The sequence below is a fragment of the Myotis daubentonii genome, chromosome 10 (assembly GCF_963259705.1).
Source record: "Myotis daubentonii chromosome 10, mMyoDau2.1, whole genome shotgun sequence".
NCBI lineage: Eukaryota > Metazoa > Chordata > Mammalia > Chiroptera > Vespertilionidae > Myotis > Myotis daubentonii.
Window position 1 is genome coordinate 18,661,884 of NC_081849.1, and position 18,618 is coordinate 18,680,501.

The following is an 18,618-nucleotide window of genomic DNA, read 5'->3' on the forward strand; positions in this document are numbered from 1 at the left end:
TGAAAGAGCACAGCTCTCTACGCTATAGATGTAAGAAATCAGGATTATAGAAAACTTAAATATGAAATGAGAATGAAGATCTTGACAAAGGAGAACTCAGATGTACAACAGTCGGTGCCTGCTTGCTTTTGTTAAATTTAGAACTTGTCTCTTAGCTTTCTGGCAACCGAAAAGAAAAGGGAGTCGGGAGCTATTAAAATAATTCCCCCTTTTAACTCAGGAGAAGGGTTGGGTTGGTGTTTTTGTTTGTTTTCTATCATCATACGTTCTTTAAATTGAGGTTTATAAAGAATTGGGGGAAAGGATCGTTTATGTTCCTATTGCAAATGTAATAACAAATTTAATGTGGCTGCCTTAAAGTAATAGCTAACACTAAGTATTTTCTTACTAAGCACTTTATCTATATATTTTAATACATATTTTTAAAGTTTATCTAGCTGTCACTCATGTGGAATCTAATGAACAAAATAAACTGATGAGTAAAATAGATCCAGAGACATGGAAGCATGCAACAGACTGAGGAGCCTCAGAAGGAAGGGGGAGGGAAGAGATCAACCAGTGAATGTGTTGCACACAGACAAAAGTGGGGTGCAGCCCTGGGGAGGGGAGGAGGGAAGGAACATATTTCTAATTTAATTCTTACAATGATTTTATTAGGAAGAACTGTGATTAGTTAGCTCCATTTTACCAATGAAGAAACTAAAGTTAGAGGTTTAATGAGAGAGGCAGATTAAACCCAGCAGTATGAGTCCTGAGCAGTGGTTCTCAACCTTCTGGCCCTTTAAATGCAGTTCCTCATGTTGTGGCCCAACCATAAAATTATTTTCGTTGCTACTTCATAACTGTAATGTTGCTACTGTTATGAATCGTAATGTAAATATCTGATATGCAGGATGGTCTTAGGCGACCCCTGTGAAAGGGTCGTTCGACCGCCAAAGGGGTCGCGACCCACAGGTTGAGAACCACTGGTCCAGAGCCTCTAGTTTAAACTACTAATCTATGCTATCATGTTTAACACCCTTTACTATTTTAAAAGATAAGATTAAGTAATAAAATTAAAATTTTGTTATATATAGTACAGGTTCATTCCTCCATCATGTTCAATGTTTTCATTCCTTTATGTCTTTCTACTAAAATTATATTCTTATCGCCGTGGCTGGTTTGGCTCAGTGGACGGAGCGTCGGCCTGGAAACTGAAGGATCCCAGGTTCGATTCCCGTAAAGGGCACATGCCCGGGTTGTGGGCTCGACCCCCAGTGGGGAACTTGCAGGAGGCAGCCGATCCGTGATTCTCTCTCTTCGTGGATGTTTCTATCTCTCCCTCTTCCTTCCTCTCTGAAATCAATAAAAATATGTTTTAAAAAAATTATATTCTTATCTCCCAATAACTTCTTACTACTCAGTGTCATTTTTCAGTCTTCACCCTATTTTAAAATATGTTTGTTACTAATACATCGTCAGATAAAACTGGCTTTAATAATGGATTTATATGAAAGCAAATGCATTTAAACCACTGCATGAGTCCACATATTTATGAAGATCAGAGGAAAGGGGGAAGAGCATTCAGATAACGAGGGTTAGTCTTTTATGGGTAAACCAGGTGCGAATGGAGGTGTGCAGACAAGTGCTTCCACATACTCCCCCACTCCCATCTCCGAAATCATAGCCTATCTTCACCCTCCTAGCTCTCCTCTTTCAAATTTATCATCCACTGACCTCCATGTATGAAAAAAACTAGGGTTAGGCATAGAGGCATGAGATGGAGGGAAGAAAACCTGGTGGTAGACAGTGTCAAGCAAGTACTTCACAGTGTGAAATGTGGCTGGATACCCACTACATGTTCACATTTTATTTACAGTTCACTGTGGAGATGATCTTATACAACCATATGGGCCTAATTTAATTGCTAGGCTTCCAGGCACTCCATTCTATGCAGGTTGGAAAGGTTATTAGCACATCAAAATTACACACACACACACAGTAACTATTTGGTTGTATAAAATAAATGTAAATGCAAGATGAAAACAACCAATGGGAAAGAGTCAATTCTTAAAGTGGAAAAGTAATTTTATATCATTTTTTATTTACTGGTCACAATAAACCTGTATTTTCTTGGGATTTATTGCTCAAAACGACTTATCTTTATTATGAAACACCTACCTTTATTTATTTCAGCATTTATTATACAATAAATGCTTTATTGTTTGGCTTTTATTATTTTATTTTGTTGTTGATAGTATTACAGATGTCCCCCAATCCCCCCCCCCTTTACCCACCTCCTCTCAGCCCCAGTTCTTTATTCTTATAAAGATGTCACCTAGTGGCTTTATGAAATCAAGCATTTCAAAATATTTCTCATTTTTACTTAAGGATAAAATGTGTTTTGATATAAATGAATGAATTAAAACACACAGTAGAAGAATTTAGAAAACCAAGGACCTAAAGTTATGCTTTGGAAATCATCTATATGGATTAAATTTGTGAGCTAGTGAAGAGACTAGAAATACAGATAGTATTTCCATAGTCCCTTTTCTGTACCCATAAGGAACAGCTATGTTTGAAATTTAGGACTTTCCCATTTTTGAAAACTAATATGGCACTTACCATATATTCTGTGACACATTCAGTGGGCCTGGATAAACAGAATCATAAAAACAGAATCAAGTACATTAATACTTCTATGGTAAAATACATCATATTCACATTCAAGTGGGGTAAAGACTACAATACTAGTAGCCTTATGTCAATTCCAGTCAGACTCTGCTTCCAATGAGTTGTGAAAAAGTTTTCTGTTTTCCAACATTTTGGAGTTTAGCCTATCTGAGGTATCACCATGGCTGTCAGAAATTAGAACTAGTCCAGTGGAAGGCCTGTTTGAAAAGCCTGCTGAACATCAGGTGAAGAGACAACTTTTTTGGTGGGGGTGGAGGGAAGCGGACATTGGTTAATAAAATTACGTAGGTTTCAGGTGTACAATTATATAATACATCATCGGTATATTGTTTTGTGTGTTCACCATCCAAAGTCAAGTCTCTTTCCAGCACCATTTATGCCCGTTTTACTTTCTACCTGTCCCCACCCTGCTCTCCCTCTTGTAATCACCATACTTTTGTCTATGAGGTGTTTTGTTTAATCCCTTTAACTTTTTCACACAGCTCCACAGGTGTTAGTCTTTGACAGCTGTTAGTCTGTTTTCTGTATCTGTTTTATTTTGTTCATTAGATTCTGCAAATAAGTGAAATCCTAAGGCAACACAGCAAGTCTTCCCATTTTAGTAAGTCCCAGTCAGCTACTTAAGAATCTTGATCTCCATTTGACAGACTGCTTTCTTTCCTTTTTATCTCATATTTTAACCCTCATTGTTATCCATGCAAATAAACCTGCTTTGCAGTATAACAACAAAAACTCAGCCTAACCTCTACATTTTAGGTCAGTGTGGCTCAGGGTTGAGCGACACCTGAACCAAGAGGTCACCTGTTAGATTCCTGGTCAGGGCACATGACCCTGTAAGAGTGCAGGAAGCAGCTGCTGATTCTCTCTCATCATTTGTATCTCTCTGAAAATCAATTAAAAATGTAATTCATTGAGAGAGAGGAAGAGAGAGAGAGAGAGAGAGAGAGAGAGAGAGAGAGAGAGAGAGAGAGAGAGAGAGAGAAATACTACAATCAAAATAAACTCCTTCCATCCCCAAAGTTGAGGGAAAGGTAGGAGAGGAGAATAACGAAGAGTGACGCCTGGTGGCATATGATGGTTGCCACTAATGGCATCATATTCTTTCTATTCAGATGACAGACTACACCAACTTCTGGTATAGAAGAGATGGCGACCCTCAGAGTTGATTCTTACTCCAAGTTGGTGCCACATATCCTGTTTGCCCAGGGCAGTCATGACTTATACCTATTATCCTTATAACTTCTTTCACTCTCAAAATCATTAGAGGTTAAATAAAAAATCATAGTTACACAGATATAAACCTGTGTAAGTATTTTCACCCCAAAATGAAGCATGCCCATAAATTTGAATATTCTGCATTCAGTCCACAGATAGAAAGGGGGCATTGATTTTGCTGTTTTTTTTGTTTGTTTACAAAGCTCAAGTTGATCAGCTTCTCTTTTGAATTGCCTGGATTATGGTAATTGAATAAAACACATGAGGAACTTAAGGAAAACTGAAATGGGCCATTCTGAAAATCACTCACATTAATCTAGACGCCACTAAGCAACACTGAATATCTTTAAATAGAACACATCTCCAATTGGTCAGGAAAGCTTAATCTGGAAGTTTATAGGAAGCAACTGAAAACATTTGAAAGAGTAAAAGCAATCGAGTGTAAGGTTGTATGGGCAGTTGGAATGGCAGTTATGAAATGTGAGAGGATGATGGGCCACACTGCAATGCCTTTCAGATACCTAACCAATTATCAGCCTGTGAGCCAAGTGAAGATTTTTGCACAAAGTAAAATCCAGTTGACTACTTCTGTTTGTATTTATTCTTTTTTAAAAAATATATTTTATTGACTTTTTTACAGAGAGGAAGGGAGGATAGAGTTAGAAACATCGATGAGAGAGAAACATCAATCAGCTGCCTCCTACACACCTCCTACTGGGGATGTGCCCGCAACCAAGGTACATGCCCTTGACCGGAATCAAACCTGGGACCTTTCAGTCCGCAGGCCGACACTCTATCCATTGAGCCAAACCGGTTAGGGCCGTATTTATTCTTTATATGTACTTTGACAGAAAAAGTAAAGAAAGCAGGATCTAGATTCTTTTGGTACAGCCCGCATTGCACAGCAGGAGTGACATCTCAAGCATTCGTAAGGAATAATATAATGTTAGAGCAGGAGTTCTGGAGCAAGACTGTCCTAGGTTCAAAATGTAGCTCCACATGTTACTAGCTATGCAACCCTGGGTATGTTATTACACCATCTCTCCGTCTCAATTTCTCCAGGGTCCCCATGTTGCACAATTGCAGGGGAGCACTACTCACCTTGGATTCTGGTTTCCTTTTCTGGAAAATGAAGATAATTTTCAGGGTCTCACTCTTAGCTGTCATATGGATTTAGTAAGTGAAATCAGTCAAGTACTTTTAGTGCCTGGCAAACATTAACAAACATTAGCTATTATCTATATACTAGAGGCTGGTGGACAAAATTCATCACGGATAGGGTCCCTAGGCCTGGCCGGTGATCAGGGCTGATCTGTGGGGCGACGGGGGGCCCTGCTGGCACCCGCTTTGCCTGGCCTAGGGCCTGCAGGCTGGGGACAGCTCCTGTGTTGAGTGTCTACTCCCTGGTGGTCAGTGCTCGTCATAGCGACCGGTCATTCCACCAGTCGTTCCGCTGTTCAGTTGATTTGCGTATTAGGCTTTTATTATACAGGATATAAAAGCCTAAGCAACTGAACAACCAGTCGCTATGATGCGCACAGACCACCAGGGGACAGACGCCCCATGCATGAGCTGCCCCCTGGTGGTCACTGCGCTCCCACAGCAGGCACACTGCTCAGCTGACCACGGGGTGCCAGAGGCCAGGCTCATGGCTGGCAAGCTCAGCTGCAGCGGCATGAGCCTTTCCCGCCTCTGTGGCAGCACTACCAAGCTACCAAGCAGCAGTGGTAACAGACACAGCAGGGCCAGGATGAGCGGGAGCGGTGCAGTGCTGGCCTGCCACTTCGTACACTACTACATCCCTTGGGGGATGTTGGTCTGCGAGAGGGCACAGGCCAGGCTGAGGGACCCCACTGGTGCACGAATCTGTGCAATGGGCCTCTAGTTCTAATTATAATTACTACAACTACTACTATACTACAACGAACATTTCAACTGCAAACATCAATAGGCCCCCTTTTATCAATAGCTACTGGAGCTTTGTTGATGAAATATATAAGATACTCAAGAATCATGGGAGAACTAGGGCTAAATATATGACAAAGGCACATCAAGCCACCTTTTTATGGTTGGTTAACAAAGTATCCTGAAAGCATCTATGCCTTAGGACCAATCACGTATTTTGATGTCAATAAATACAATGTATTACATATTAAAGCAAATGTTTAGAATTGAAAAGGAAATTATTAATCACAAATTCTACTTCTTTTACAGAGAAGGAAATAGGCCATTCTGAGAAGTTACAACTTGCCTCCATTTAGAGTTCACAATGGCACTAGAACAGGGGTGGGCAAACTTTTTGACTCGAGGGCCACAATGGGTTCTTAAACTGGACCGGAGGGCCGGAACAAAAGCATGGATGGAGTGTTTGTGTGAACTAATATAAATTCAAAGTAAACATCAACACTAATAAAAGAGAAAAATGGTAATTGGCGTACGAGCTACCCTTTTCATTGGCTAATCAGGGCTATATGCAAATTAACTGCCAACTGAGATGGCAGTTAACTGCCAACAAGATGGTGGTTAATTTGCATATGTAGGCACAATGCAGGGAGGCCAAAGGGAAAGCAGGAAGAAGCCCCCTGCCACTGACAGTGATCAGAAACCCAGGGGGGAGCTAAGAGCTGGGGGGCAGGGCAAAGGCAGCCCTGGGGCCGCCTTTGCCCTGCCCCCCAGCCATGATCGGAGAATCAGGTGCCTTTTCCGCCCTGGCCAGTGATAGCAGGAAGTAGGGGTGGAGCCAGCGATGGGAGCTGGGCACGGTCGAAGCTGGCAGTCCCAGGAGCTAGGGGTCCCTTGCCTGGGCCTAAAGCGAAGCCCGCGATCGTGGGGCCGCTGCAGCTGTGGGTCCCCGCTGCCCGGGCCGAACGCCTAGGCCAGAGGCATCAGGCCTAGGCAAGGGGCCGATCCTGCGATTGGAGGGTGATGGGGGTCAACGCCTGAGGGCTCCCAGTATGTGAGAGGGGGCAGGCTGGGCTGAGGGACACTCCCCCCCACACACACACCCAGTGCACGGGGATCAGCGGAGCTGCGATCCCGGCACCGGCATCAGTGTGACAGGGGGCAGTGCCCAAACCCCCTGAACCCCCTGATCGCCCTGCGGCTCTGTGTGCGACAGGGGGCGGGGCCACAACCTCCCTATCCGCCCTGCTCTGTTCGGGACAGGGGAAGGCGCCCCAACCCCCTGATCAGCCCTGCTCTGTGCCTGATAGGGAGGAGCTCCCCAACCCCCTGATCGCTCTGCGGCTGTGTGTGTGACAGGGTGCAGTGCCCCAACCCCCTGATCGGCCCTGCTGTGTGTGTGACAGGGTGTGGTGCCCCAACCCCCTCCCCCCCCCCGGCCCCCCCCAACGGGTCCTGCTCTGTGTGTGACGGGGTAGAGCCATAACCTCCCCTTCGGCCCTGCCCTGAGTGTGAGAGTGGCGGCGCCCCAACCCCTCTGATGGGCTCTGCTCTGTGAGTGACAGGGGCCAGCGCCCCAACCCCGATTGGCCCTGCTCTGTGCGTGACAGTGGGTTGCACTGCAACCTCCCCATCGACCCTGCCTTGAGTGTGACAGGGGGCGGTGCCCCAACCCCCAAATCGGCCCTACCCTGAGCGTGACTGAGGGTGGCATCACAACCTCCTGATCCTCCCTGCTCTGTGCATGACAGGGGGCGGTGCCCCAACTCCCCAGTCGGCCCTGCTCTGAGCCCGACCAGGGGCTGCACCTAGGGATTGGGCCTGCCCTCTGCCACCCAGCAGTAGGTCTAAGCCAGCAGGTCGTTATCTCCCGAGGGGTCCCAGACTGGGAGAGGGCACAGGCCAGGCTGAGGGACCCCCCCCCTCCCTCCCCGAGTGCACAAATTTTTGTGCACCGGGCCTCTAGTCATTACATAAAAGGGTACGGTCTTTTTTTTGTTTGTTTTATTCATTTCAAACGGGCCGGATCCGGCCCGCGGGCCGTAGTTTGCCCACGGCTGGTCTAGAATCATGGGAATGAGAAGCCCTGGACTTCACCCTCTCCCTCTAATGCTTTTCCCCACTTCCCCACAGAAGCTTTCCCCTTTATAGTCTGGCTGCTGAAAAGTAACTCAATCCACTTCATTTAATATTTATTAAGCATTCAATGTACAGCTCTATAAGGGAATATATTGGGGGAAAAATATATAATTTTTTTCTCATTCTGAAAGATTCTGCTTTGCCACAGAGATAGCAAAATGCACATGCACATCCACATCCACACAGACACCCAAAAGTACTATCTTTGAAGGCAAGAAATACCAAATTTAACTAAATTTTTAGAATGATATAGGGCTAGAAAGAAAAGAGGACACCTGAAAAGTAATTTTATTTTTGTTTACCCTTAAACATATCAATCACTTTTTTCCTTGAACAGCTTTATGTTGTTTGAAAACCAACTACCTCATATTGGAAACTTAGTAAAAACTCCTTAGTGATTTCACTTGGAAGTTATAACCATAACAACTAAGATGTTTTGAAAATAAGCCTATCCATATGCCAGATAAACTTTAGAAACTCTTAATATCTCTTCTTGTACAGAAATTCTCTTTCTATTCTGATGTACTTTGGTTAAGGACCAGAAACCTAACTCCCTTAAATGAGACACCCCCCAAAAAAAGTTTTCCAACTACCACTGTAAATAAATCTTTCTTTCAAATATAAATCAATTTCCTCAACTGTACAATCAATTCTAATTTAATGGTTTTTACTCTTGCTACTTCACTTCAAATAGTGACCTATACATTTGTTTAAGCAATAACTTCTTTTCTGGTTTCAAAACATGTAAGAATTTTTCCAATTAACTTTCAAATCTTCCTAAAACCTCTATTTAAAAATATATTATCTTTGAAACTAGAGGCCCAGTACACAAAATTTTGTGCACGGGGGTGGGGAGTGTGTGTGTGTGTGTGGGGGGGGCGGGGTCCCTCAGCCTGGCCTGTGCCTTCTCACGGTCGGGGACCCCTCGAGGGATGTCCGACTGCAGGCTTAGGCCCGCTCCCTGGGGAATTAGGCCTAAGCTGGCAGTCAGACATCTCTCTGGCAGCCCAGGGGGGGATGTCTGACTGAAGGCTTAGGCCCGCACCCCACGAAGAACGGGCCTAAGCCACAGTCAGATATCCTTAGTGCTGCGGAGGAGGCGGGAGAGGCTCCCACCACTGCTGCTGCACTTGCAGCCCTCAGCCCGGCTTGTAGCTGAGCAGAGCTCCCCCTGTGGGAGTGCACTGACCACCAGGGGGCAGCTTCTGCATTAAGCATCTACCCCTTGGTGGTCAATGCATGTCATAGTGACCGGTTGTTCCGCCATTCGGTTGATTTTCATATTAGGGTTTTATTATATAGGACAATTTGAATGCTTTAACAAAAACTGATTTGCAAGTCCCTGTTACCATAATTATCAGTTTTTACAAGTCTCCTAAAAACGTTCTGCATTATCAGTTTTCTTGATTCTAAGATGTCAATGATATGGAAACATTTTTGATATAACAGAACATTTAATCGCATCATTTTCCCTTCAACACACACGTTATTTGATGATGATTATATTGGCCATTTCCATTGGTTGGCAGGAGGCTCATCCACTAAAGGCTCCCATGGCTTCCACTGTATCATTTTTCTTGCCAGACTTAGTTCACTTTCAGCCTGCCAATAAAATATTTTTTAAAAATCATTTGCTTATACTGTTTCATAGATATTTATCATAACTAATAACTAAAATATAACTACTAGAGCTACTCTTTTCATAGTTGTACCTAATAAGCTGTTTTATCAAATGTTGATTATTAATTAATATTACCTTAACTGTCAGTTATGTAACTACCAAGAGTAAGAAAGAATAGATTTTTATTTCTTCTATTTGATTAAAATTTGATATTAGATTCTAGTTCAAAAATTTAATTGGTGAGTTTTTTTTTATCTTAATTGTCTATTTCACCAATAGACTACAAATTCTTTGAGAAGCAAAAGTATGTCTCTTCATTGATGTCAATGGCTTTCAAATTTTATTTCACCACAGTCCAGAGTAAAAACAAAAGAAACAAAACAAAATTTTACTAAGGATCTATATAACACACACATATAACTCAAAGAAAAAAATATCACATTTACTAGCTGTGATACACTCTATATTCTATTGTATTTTTTAACAAATTTTTTTACTGATTTCAGAGAGTAAGGGAAAGGGAGAGAGAGAAACATCAATGATAAGAGAGAATCATTGATCAGCTGCCTTATACATGGCCCTGAGCCTGCAACCCAGCACGTGCCTGGTTCATAGTTCAACACTCAACCGCTGAGCCATGCCAGCCACGCTCTGTTGTATTTTTTTAAGTACTAGACACAACCCACCTATCTGATTTCATGACCCATAATCACTTGAGACCAGTCTGTAAAACAGTAATCTATAGGATGTAGAATGCAGTAGGCACACAAAAATATTTTTGATTGAACTAGTTTCCTTAATCAGATTGTTACATTCGCTTTTTCCTTTCAAATACAATTCATAACACATCTAACAAATATATTTTATGTATCTTATTATTTCACATTTTTTCTAGAACAAAGAGACCTATGACAACTCTGGCCAACTTAGAAGAACACTGTTGAACACTTGTCAGGATGTCATGGAAGGAATTCAAAACAGAATAAGTGCTTAGATTCATCCTAGCAGAAGCTCTAATTCTCAAGTGGTTCAAAACAGCCAATCTATGTTTAGCAGCAACAGTCTAAAAAGTATATAAACAATGAGTTAAATAGTAGACTGAAGGAAATCTGGAGGTAGAAGTATTTACCATGGCTGAAATAAGAAAACAGTATAAATACTGATTAAAAATATCCCTTAGGATGGCCATTTCCCTGATCTGGGTCTCTTGAATATTCATGCTTTCTCTATGCCCCCAAAGCACCGTAGTGTGGGGAGGCCGTCCAGTTCTAACCACCAGTGAAGCCAGCCTTATTTCAGAGAGCTGGACCCAGCTGCATACAGCCCTTGTAGCCCACTCCTTCACTCGTCTCTAGCTCCTGACACACTATCCTTTCCTCATCCCTCTCTTACTATAGCTCTAGAACGGGCAGTCCAATATGGTAACCACTATCTACCTGTGACTACTGAGTGAGCGCTTGCAATGTAGCTAGTTCAAATTCAGATGTGCTGCACGTATTAAAATACACATCAAATTTTGAAGATTCAGTATAAAAAAGAATGTAAAATATCTCAATTTTTTATAGTACTTATGTTTCAATAATATTTTAGATATATTGGGTTATATAAAACACTAGAGGCCCGGTACACAAAAATTCGTTCCCTCGGGGGCGAGGGTCCCTTGGCCCGGCCTGCGCCCTCTCGCAGTCCGGGATCCCTCGGAGGATGTCCACCTGCCAGCGTAAGCTCGATCCCCGGGGCATCGGGCCTAGGTGGCAGTCAGACTTCCCCCTGGCAGCCCAGGAGCCCTCGGGGGATGTCTGACTGACATCCTTAGTGCTGCCAAGGAGGCGACCGGTCGTTCTGGCATTAGGGTCAATTTGCATATTACCCTTTAATTATATAGAAATATTAACCTTATATTGCCCATGAAAATGTGCAGATCTGCAGAACTGACTTAAAAATACTTAATGTATCATGAGACTACAATTGCTTGATAATTTATCAACTAAAGTCATGATCAAAGTGAAATCAGGGAGAAAAGAAAGGATTAGGAAGAGGACAATAATAATAAGTTTCCAGTAAGTTCCCATACTCTACATCTAGTACCTTATGCTAATGAACAGAAAGGCCAGGAAAATAGGCCTCTAATGATTGAAACAGTACATTCATCAAAAGCTGTCTGAATGCCCTATTTTTCTTTTAACGGAGCCATCTAACAATGCTTTTAAATATGTCTGTTAGTTAAATACTTCCCTAATCTACAATAATTTCAAATATTTCCTCTTATTTATCCTTTGATAAAAGGCAAGAAAACTTAAGAAAAAATGATTACCTTTTTGAAAAATTCAAAAAAATCCTTACTAATAAAAGGCTAAGTAGTCGCCACACCGTCACAAGATGGCTGGGTGCACAGAGGGCGCGCGCAGGTGGGCGTGGCTGGTCTTGATGCTGCAGGCACGGCAAGGAGCCTGCCTGGGAGTCCCACCTCCTCCCAGCTCCGAGTGCGGCCAGGCCTGGGGGGTCAGAGGCCGAGACCCAGGCCCAGGCAAGCCGCAGCTGGCATGGTGGCAGCTGCTGCAAGGGCCGGGCCGAGGCTCAGCGGTGGCTGGCAGTGGCAGCAGCAGCAGCGCAATGGGGGCGTCGCCTTCCCCCGATCAGCCCAGTCACCTACCGCAGAGGGAGGCCAGAGGCAGGAGCAGCAGCGAGAGGGTGATGGGGGCAGTGGCTTCCCATGATTGGCCCCTCGCCTCCAGCAGAGGGAGACCAGACTGCAGCTTAGGCCCGCTCCCCTACTAAGCCATCAGTAGGACATCCCCTGAGGTCTCCCGGACTTTGAGAGGGGGCAGGTCAGGCTGAGGGAGCCCCCCCCCCCAGTGCATGAATTTTCATGCACCGGGCCTCTAATGTAAAAAATAAATGAAACATAACTGAATATTTATAAGACTCACATAAGAGGAAGACATGGGAGTATATAGAGGGAGGATTATTTGTCCAAATAAAAATTTTTAAAACCTCTACATATGGGAGATAATATCCAATTCAAGTTAAAATACAAAACAACAGGCTAAAAAAAAAATGTTTAGGCAATATGGCAAAAGATTAAGGTTAGTATCTCTTTTATTTTAAAACAACTCTCAAAGAAATATGTAAAAAAAACAAATTATAGAATAAAAATATCGCCTTAGCTGGTTTGGCTCAGTGGATAGAGTGTGGGCCCACAGACTGAAGAGTCCTAGGTCAGATTCTGGTCAAGGGCACGTACCTCAGTTGCAGGCTCAATCTCTAGCCCTGGTCAGGGCTCATATGAGAGGCAACCAATCAATGTATCTCTCTCACATCAATGTTTCCCTATCTCTTCCCCTCCCTTTCCACTCTAAAAATCAATGGAAAAATATCCTCAGGTGAGGATTAACAACAACAACATATTAATAATTGCCCTAGCTGGGTGGTTCAGTTGGTTGGAGTGTCATCCAGATAAGCCAGGATTGTGGGTTTGATCCCCAGTCGGGGCACATACAAGAATCACCAATGAATGGATAAATAAGTGGAACAACAAATCAATGTGTGTCTCTCACTAAAAAAGCAATTTAAAAATTTCTTAAATACTAATAATTTATAGAACATGAAATATAAGAAAATTGTTTTCAACATTTAATCTTACTAGTAATTGGGGGGTAAATGCACAACTAAAAAAGGGGGGGACATCATTTCCCCCAATTTAATTAAAAATTGTAGTATTCTTACCAATCCATTAAAATTTGAAAGTATTTGTATCTAAAAAGATAAAATTATTCAAGAAACAGTAAAATTGTGTAACTAATCTGAACTAAAGTAAGTCTAATAAGAACATGACCATTATATTTAAAGAATATAAAACTCCAAACTTCGCCGAAACCGGTTTGGCTCAGTGGATAGAGCATCAGCCTGCGGACTGAAAGGTCCCAGGTTCGATTCCGGTCAAGGGCATGTACCTGGGTTGCGGGCACGTCTCCAATGGGAGATGTGCAGGAGGCAGCTGATCGATGTTTCTCTCTCATCGATGTTTCTAACTCTCTATCCCTCTCCCTTCCTCTCTGTAAAAAATCAATAAAATATATATAAAAAAAAAATAAAATAAAACTCCAAACTTCTAATAGAAGCCTCATAAATTCAAGTTATAATCAATGATATTTAACTGTTATATACATTAGAAGTATTTTCTACTTGTGATTAGTCTTATGTTTGATGAGTTGATAAAAGAAATTTAGTTTTCCTTTCTTTCTGGAAAGTCAGTTTCGTGCCTCAATACATTATGTCTCTGAACTTTTGAAGCCAAACATCTATATATTCAACTTTTTCTTTACCTGAAGAATCACCTCTTCTATTTGGCCACCCTGAAGCCTGTCTTCTAATTTTTTAACATCTGGTTCCTATAATTTAAGGGGGGAAAAAAACCCAGAAAAATATGTAAACACAATAGCTGAACGTTTCAATATCATATATTTTAAAAACTCATATACAAAAAATGCACTTGCTATAACAAATGTAATTAATTTTTCTTTCATCATACCAATTTTTATCAAATAGTTGGTGGAAACTGATTTCATCTTTCTGTTCTCAACCTGTGGGTTGCGACCCCTTCGGGAGTCGAACGACCCTTTCACAGGGGTCGCCTAAGACCATTGGAAAACACATATATAATTACATAACGTTTTTGTGATTAATCACTATGTTTTAATTATGTTCAATTTGTAACAATGAAAATACATCCTGCATATCAGATATTTACATTACGATTCATAACAGTAGCAAAATTAGTTATGAAGTAGCAACGAAAATAACTTTATGGCTGGGGGCCACCACAACATGAGGAACTGTATTAAAGGGTTGCAGCATGAGGAAGGTTGAGAACCACTGGTCTAGAGCTTTTGATTTGGAAGCTGTTACCTGTTTATATTCGTCTGCTCAGGCTCCCTACAAAATACCATGGATTGGGTGGCTTAAACTACAGAAATTTATTTTCTCACAGTTCTGGAGACTGAAAGTCTAGGATCAAGGTCTGGCCGGGTAGGTTTCTTGTGAAAGCTTATCTTCCTGGCTTGCAGAGAGCCACCTTCTCACTGTATCCTCATGCAGCACTCCGGTGTCTCTTCTCCTAAGGCAGTGATGGCGAACCTATGACACGCGTGTCAGAGGTGACACACGAACTCATTTTTTGGTTGATTTTTCTTTGTTAAATGGCATTTAAATACATAAAATAAATATCAAAAATATAAGTCTTTGTTTTACTATGGTTGCAAATATCAAAAAATTTCCGTATGTGACACGGCACCAGAGTTAAGTTAGGATTTTTCAAAATGCTGACACGCCGAGCTCAAAAGGTTTGCCATCACTGTCCTGAGGACACTAACTCTTCTGCGTCAGAGCATCAGCCATATCACCTCCGTAACCTTATTACTTCCATAGAGGTTCCAGCCACAGGAACCTCATCGGGCTTCAACATACACGTTCTATGGCAGTGGTTCTCAACCTTCCTAATGCCGCAACCCTTTAATACAGTTCCTCATGTTGCGTGACCCCCAACCATAAAATTATTTTCGTTGCTCCTTCATAACTGTAATTTTGCTACTGTTATGAATCGTAATGTAAACATCTGATATGCAGGATGTATTTTCATTGTTACAAATTGAACATAATTAAAGCATAGTGATTAATCACAAAAACGATATGTAATTATAGATGTGTTTTCCGATGGTCTTAGGCGACCCCTGTGAAAGGGTCGTTCCACCCCCAAAGGGGTCACGACCCACAGGTTGAGAACCGCTGTTGTAAGGGGACACAGACATTCAGTCCTTAAAATGCTCAATAAAATTTTGTAGTTAAGTGACTAATGTAGTCCTCTTCTTTTTGAAACAACACACTTTGTAAGAGTTGCTTCTGACAGTTTTCTTTAAACACAACACACTTTTTTTTGTTTTGTTTTCATTCTCTACTCTGAAACTAGAAAAAAAGGATGAAGACTGATGTATCTAAAAGACTGATGTAAAAAATGAAAGATCAACAAAGGACTGGGTAGGAAAGAGAGGTAAAAGAAGCAGGCACAGTGTTAACTTAGGAAACGGACTTGATCTTATTCCTTTGCCCCAGCATCTATAGGGCCTGGCATACAGAAAGCTCTCAGTAAGCAGGTGTTTGATGAATGAAGGAAGAGAAAGGATGGGAGAGAAGCATGGAAGGAAAAAGAAGAGAAATAAGAGGAACGTGAGCAGAATATGCAAAAAATAAGCAACTGCATTTCTGTTGTTGTTGTTAAATGTTGCCATGGATACCATAAATCCAAGCAAGCAAAATTAAGTCCGCTACTTACCGCTTTCACCATACCCAGCCTCTCATTTGTAATCTCCTCTGTGTATTTTCTATATGCTGCATTTTTAGGGATTTGCTCAAGAACATCAAGAATCTTTGTGTACAATATTCTTAACCTCTGAAAAGACAAATCATACAAATGTCTGTTTTAAAATACCACCAAAAATCAAAATGGGACACTTTGAAAAGTTTCACAGCTTAAAGAAAAGAAAAAGACAACTGTTTTTTAAAAAACCACTTCACTTTAGCTGTAATTTCTTCATGTCTATGTCCTATCTATTTCATATGTATATATAATGATTTTTATTTTTCTTCTATTCTTTTTTTAAATTTTATTTTCTTGTTTAAAGTATCACAAACAGTAGTACATATGTCTCCTTTTTTCCCCATTGACCTTCCCCGGCCTACCCCCACTCCCCCACCCCCGCCCCGCACATGCCCTCACCCCACCCCCCGTGTCTTGCGTCCATCGGTTATGCTTATTTGCATGCACACAAGTCCTTCCATTGATCTCCTATCGATCTCTTTTACAATTTAAGGAAAATCGTTGTGGCACCGGACCAACTCTCAGGGGCTCAGGAGGAGGAGCGGTCACTCTGGGCTGGAAACGTCCCCGTCGCAGTCACCTTCCAGGGAACAAGGTCGCGGGCTGCCGTCGTCCTCGGGGACGCGAGGAGAAAGCCAGACAGGGGTACCCACCTCGTGCGGCGTCTCGCACACCGCCAGTCCCACGAGGCCGGTGCTCTGCGCAAAAACAACACGCCAGTCAGGCCGGTGACCGCTCCGCGCGCCCCCCACGCTGAGCCAGAGCCAAGCCGCAACCCCCGGCCACTCGGTGCCGCCCGCCCCGAGCTCCCTTCTGCTCCCGAGGGCCCAGCAGACCGAGCGCCCACGCCCCGCCCAGCCCGCCCGCGCCGGTTCCGCCACCCGCCGCACGCGGGCCCGTCGGGCTGACCACCCCACAGCCCGAACCCAGTGACCTCCGCCCGCCTCACCTTCTTCAGCAGGCTCGCCATGACAGCGCCGTCCGCCGGGCGCGCGCAGCCCTCTGGGAAGCTCGTCCAGACCCGCTCAATCCACCGCCGAGGCCGCCACTCCGTCGCCTTGGAAACAGCCTGGCTCCTCCCCCTCAGGACCGCCAATGCCGCGCCTGCTCCGAAAGGGAAAATTGACGCACGCGCAGTGCGTATACCGGCGTCTAATCCCGGTGGGTGGGGGCCGGGGTTTGTGTTCAGTGCCTCACCTTCGGTTCCTGGCCCTTCCACCGCGGACCATTGCCCAAAGGTGGAGGGAAATACTCCAAGCAACTAAAATATCGAGAGTAGCCATTCTAGGAACCGGCACTCTGCTTCCCCTTTGGCGAATTCCTGCACGTCCCTCCCCAGTGGGGCAGTAAAATGAGGGTGGTCGTGGAGCTCTCCCGGTGATCGCTGAACTGCAAAGGTTAATTCGTGCGAGCTCACCAGTGTTCTCGGGATGTTGAGCCGCGGCACTGCGGCATGCAGTTGCGTTTCCCATCGCAACCCCTCTCTTCTCCATTTCACTCCCTGAAGCAATCATCATTTTATCATTTCCCCACCGACCTCTACAAACATTTATTGAGCACATGCTAGTTCCTGGGCATAATTTGTAAGACAGGATCCCACAGCCTGGAACTCACAGAGCAATGATGAAGACATGCAAGGCTAGGTCATGCTAGTGTTCCAAAAGAGGTTTGCACCAAGTGTCATGGTAGCAGGTAGAAGAGGAAATAACTAGCCAAAAGTTGTGGGTGACTTGAGTTAAAGAAGGCATTTACTAAAAAGTTAATGAGAGAAAAGCAGAAGAGAGAAATATATATATTCTGAATAGCAAAAGTCATAATTTAAATAGTAAAACACTCCACAAAAGGGGAGAAGATATTTGCAACCTCATACAATCACCGAAAGACAAGCAGTACCTAGAACACGTAAGGAACTTCTATAAATCAGTGAGAAAGAACGAATAACCTGAGCAGGTCTCCCCGCCTGTCTGGAATGAGTTAATATATGTAAAGTTAATACAAATGAGTTAATATATGTAAAGTTCCTGGCTCAGTGCATGGAACATAGCACCGCACACAGGATTGCCGTTAATTTTTAATTTTGGTATTATTATACTCAACCTAGTACCTAGAAGAATGCTTTTAGAAAGCACTTTGCTCAAAATCCCTCCATGATTTTTCACTGAAGTGTAAAAGCTAAAGTCCTAACACCCACCTATGAGGTTCTGCACGAGATTGCCCCTTCTGCCCCTCACCTCTCAGACCTGACCTCCCATTCTCCTTCCCTACTCAGGTAGCTGCTCTTCCAACCTTTTCTTGAAAAATCCTTCCAACATTGGGCACATGGCTGACTCTCTCACTTCTTTCAAATATTTCTGAAAAATATTACCTTCTCCATATGGCTTGATCTGGCCCTGAGATTTTAAATTGCAAGTCACCACAAAGCACACCTTACCTTCTACTCCACTTTTCTTTTAAAAGAAATATCTACACTAATAAAATAGAAAGATGCAAATTGACCATACCTTTGCTATGTCCACCAGCCAATCAGGAGTGAGTATGCAAATTAACCCAACAAAGCTGGTGGGTTAATTTGCATATGCAGGCGCTGAGCGGCCAGGGTGTGGACGGATGCTTACGTCTTCACCATGGCGATGATGCAGGTGTTCCACACTGCCCCAGCCGCTCTGGGCTTCTGGGCAGCCTGGGAAGGTGGAAA

The 18,618-nt window shown here is 43.2% G+C and overlaps 2 protein-coding genes across 3 annotated transcripts in view; both read right to left on the reverse strand.

Annotated features, from left to right (window-relative positions):
- IQUB (IQ motif and ubiquitin domain containing) overlaps window positions 1-6,289 on the reverse strand; it is a 65,597-nt gene extending 59,308 nt beyond the window's left edge. The window contains exon 1 of the mRNA XM_059711686.1: window positions 4,990-6,289. The gene's annotated coding sequence lies outside the window, so the exon portion shown is untranslated. The remainder of the gene's footprint in view (window positions 1-4,989) is intronic.
- Window positions 6,290-8,199: 1,910 nt separating this feature from the next.
- Window positions 8,200-16,997, reverse strand: NDUFA5 (NADH:ubiquinone oxidoreductase subunit A5). 2 transcript variants are annotated; one of them, XM_059711687.1, is made up of 5 exons: window positions 16,873-16,988; window positions 16,577-16,621; window positions 15,879-15,995; window positions 13,876-13,941; window positions 8,200-9,531 (listed from the first exon to the last, which is right to left on the reverse strand). In XM_059711687.1, the coding sequence occupies exons 1-5, from the start codon at window positions 16,891-16,893 to the stop codon at window positions 9,430-9,432; spliced, it is 351 nt and encodes a 116-aa protein (XP_059567670.1). In that variant the 5' UTR covers window positions 16,894-16,988; the 3' UTR covers window positions 8,200-9,429. The 2 variants fall into 2 exon arrangements, with proteins under 2 accessions (XP_059567670.1, XP_059567671.1); XM_059711688.1 differs by lacking the exon at window positions 15,879-15,995 and having other exon boundaries at window positions 16,873-16,997.
- Window positions 16,998-18,618: the final 1,621 nt, after the last annotated feature.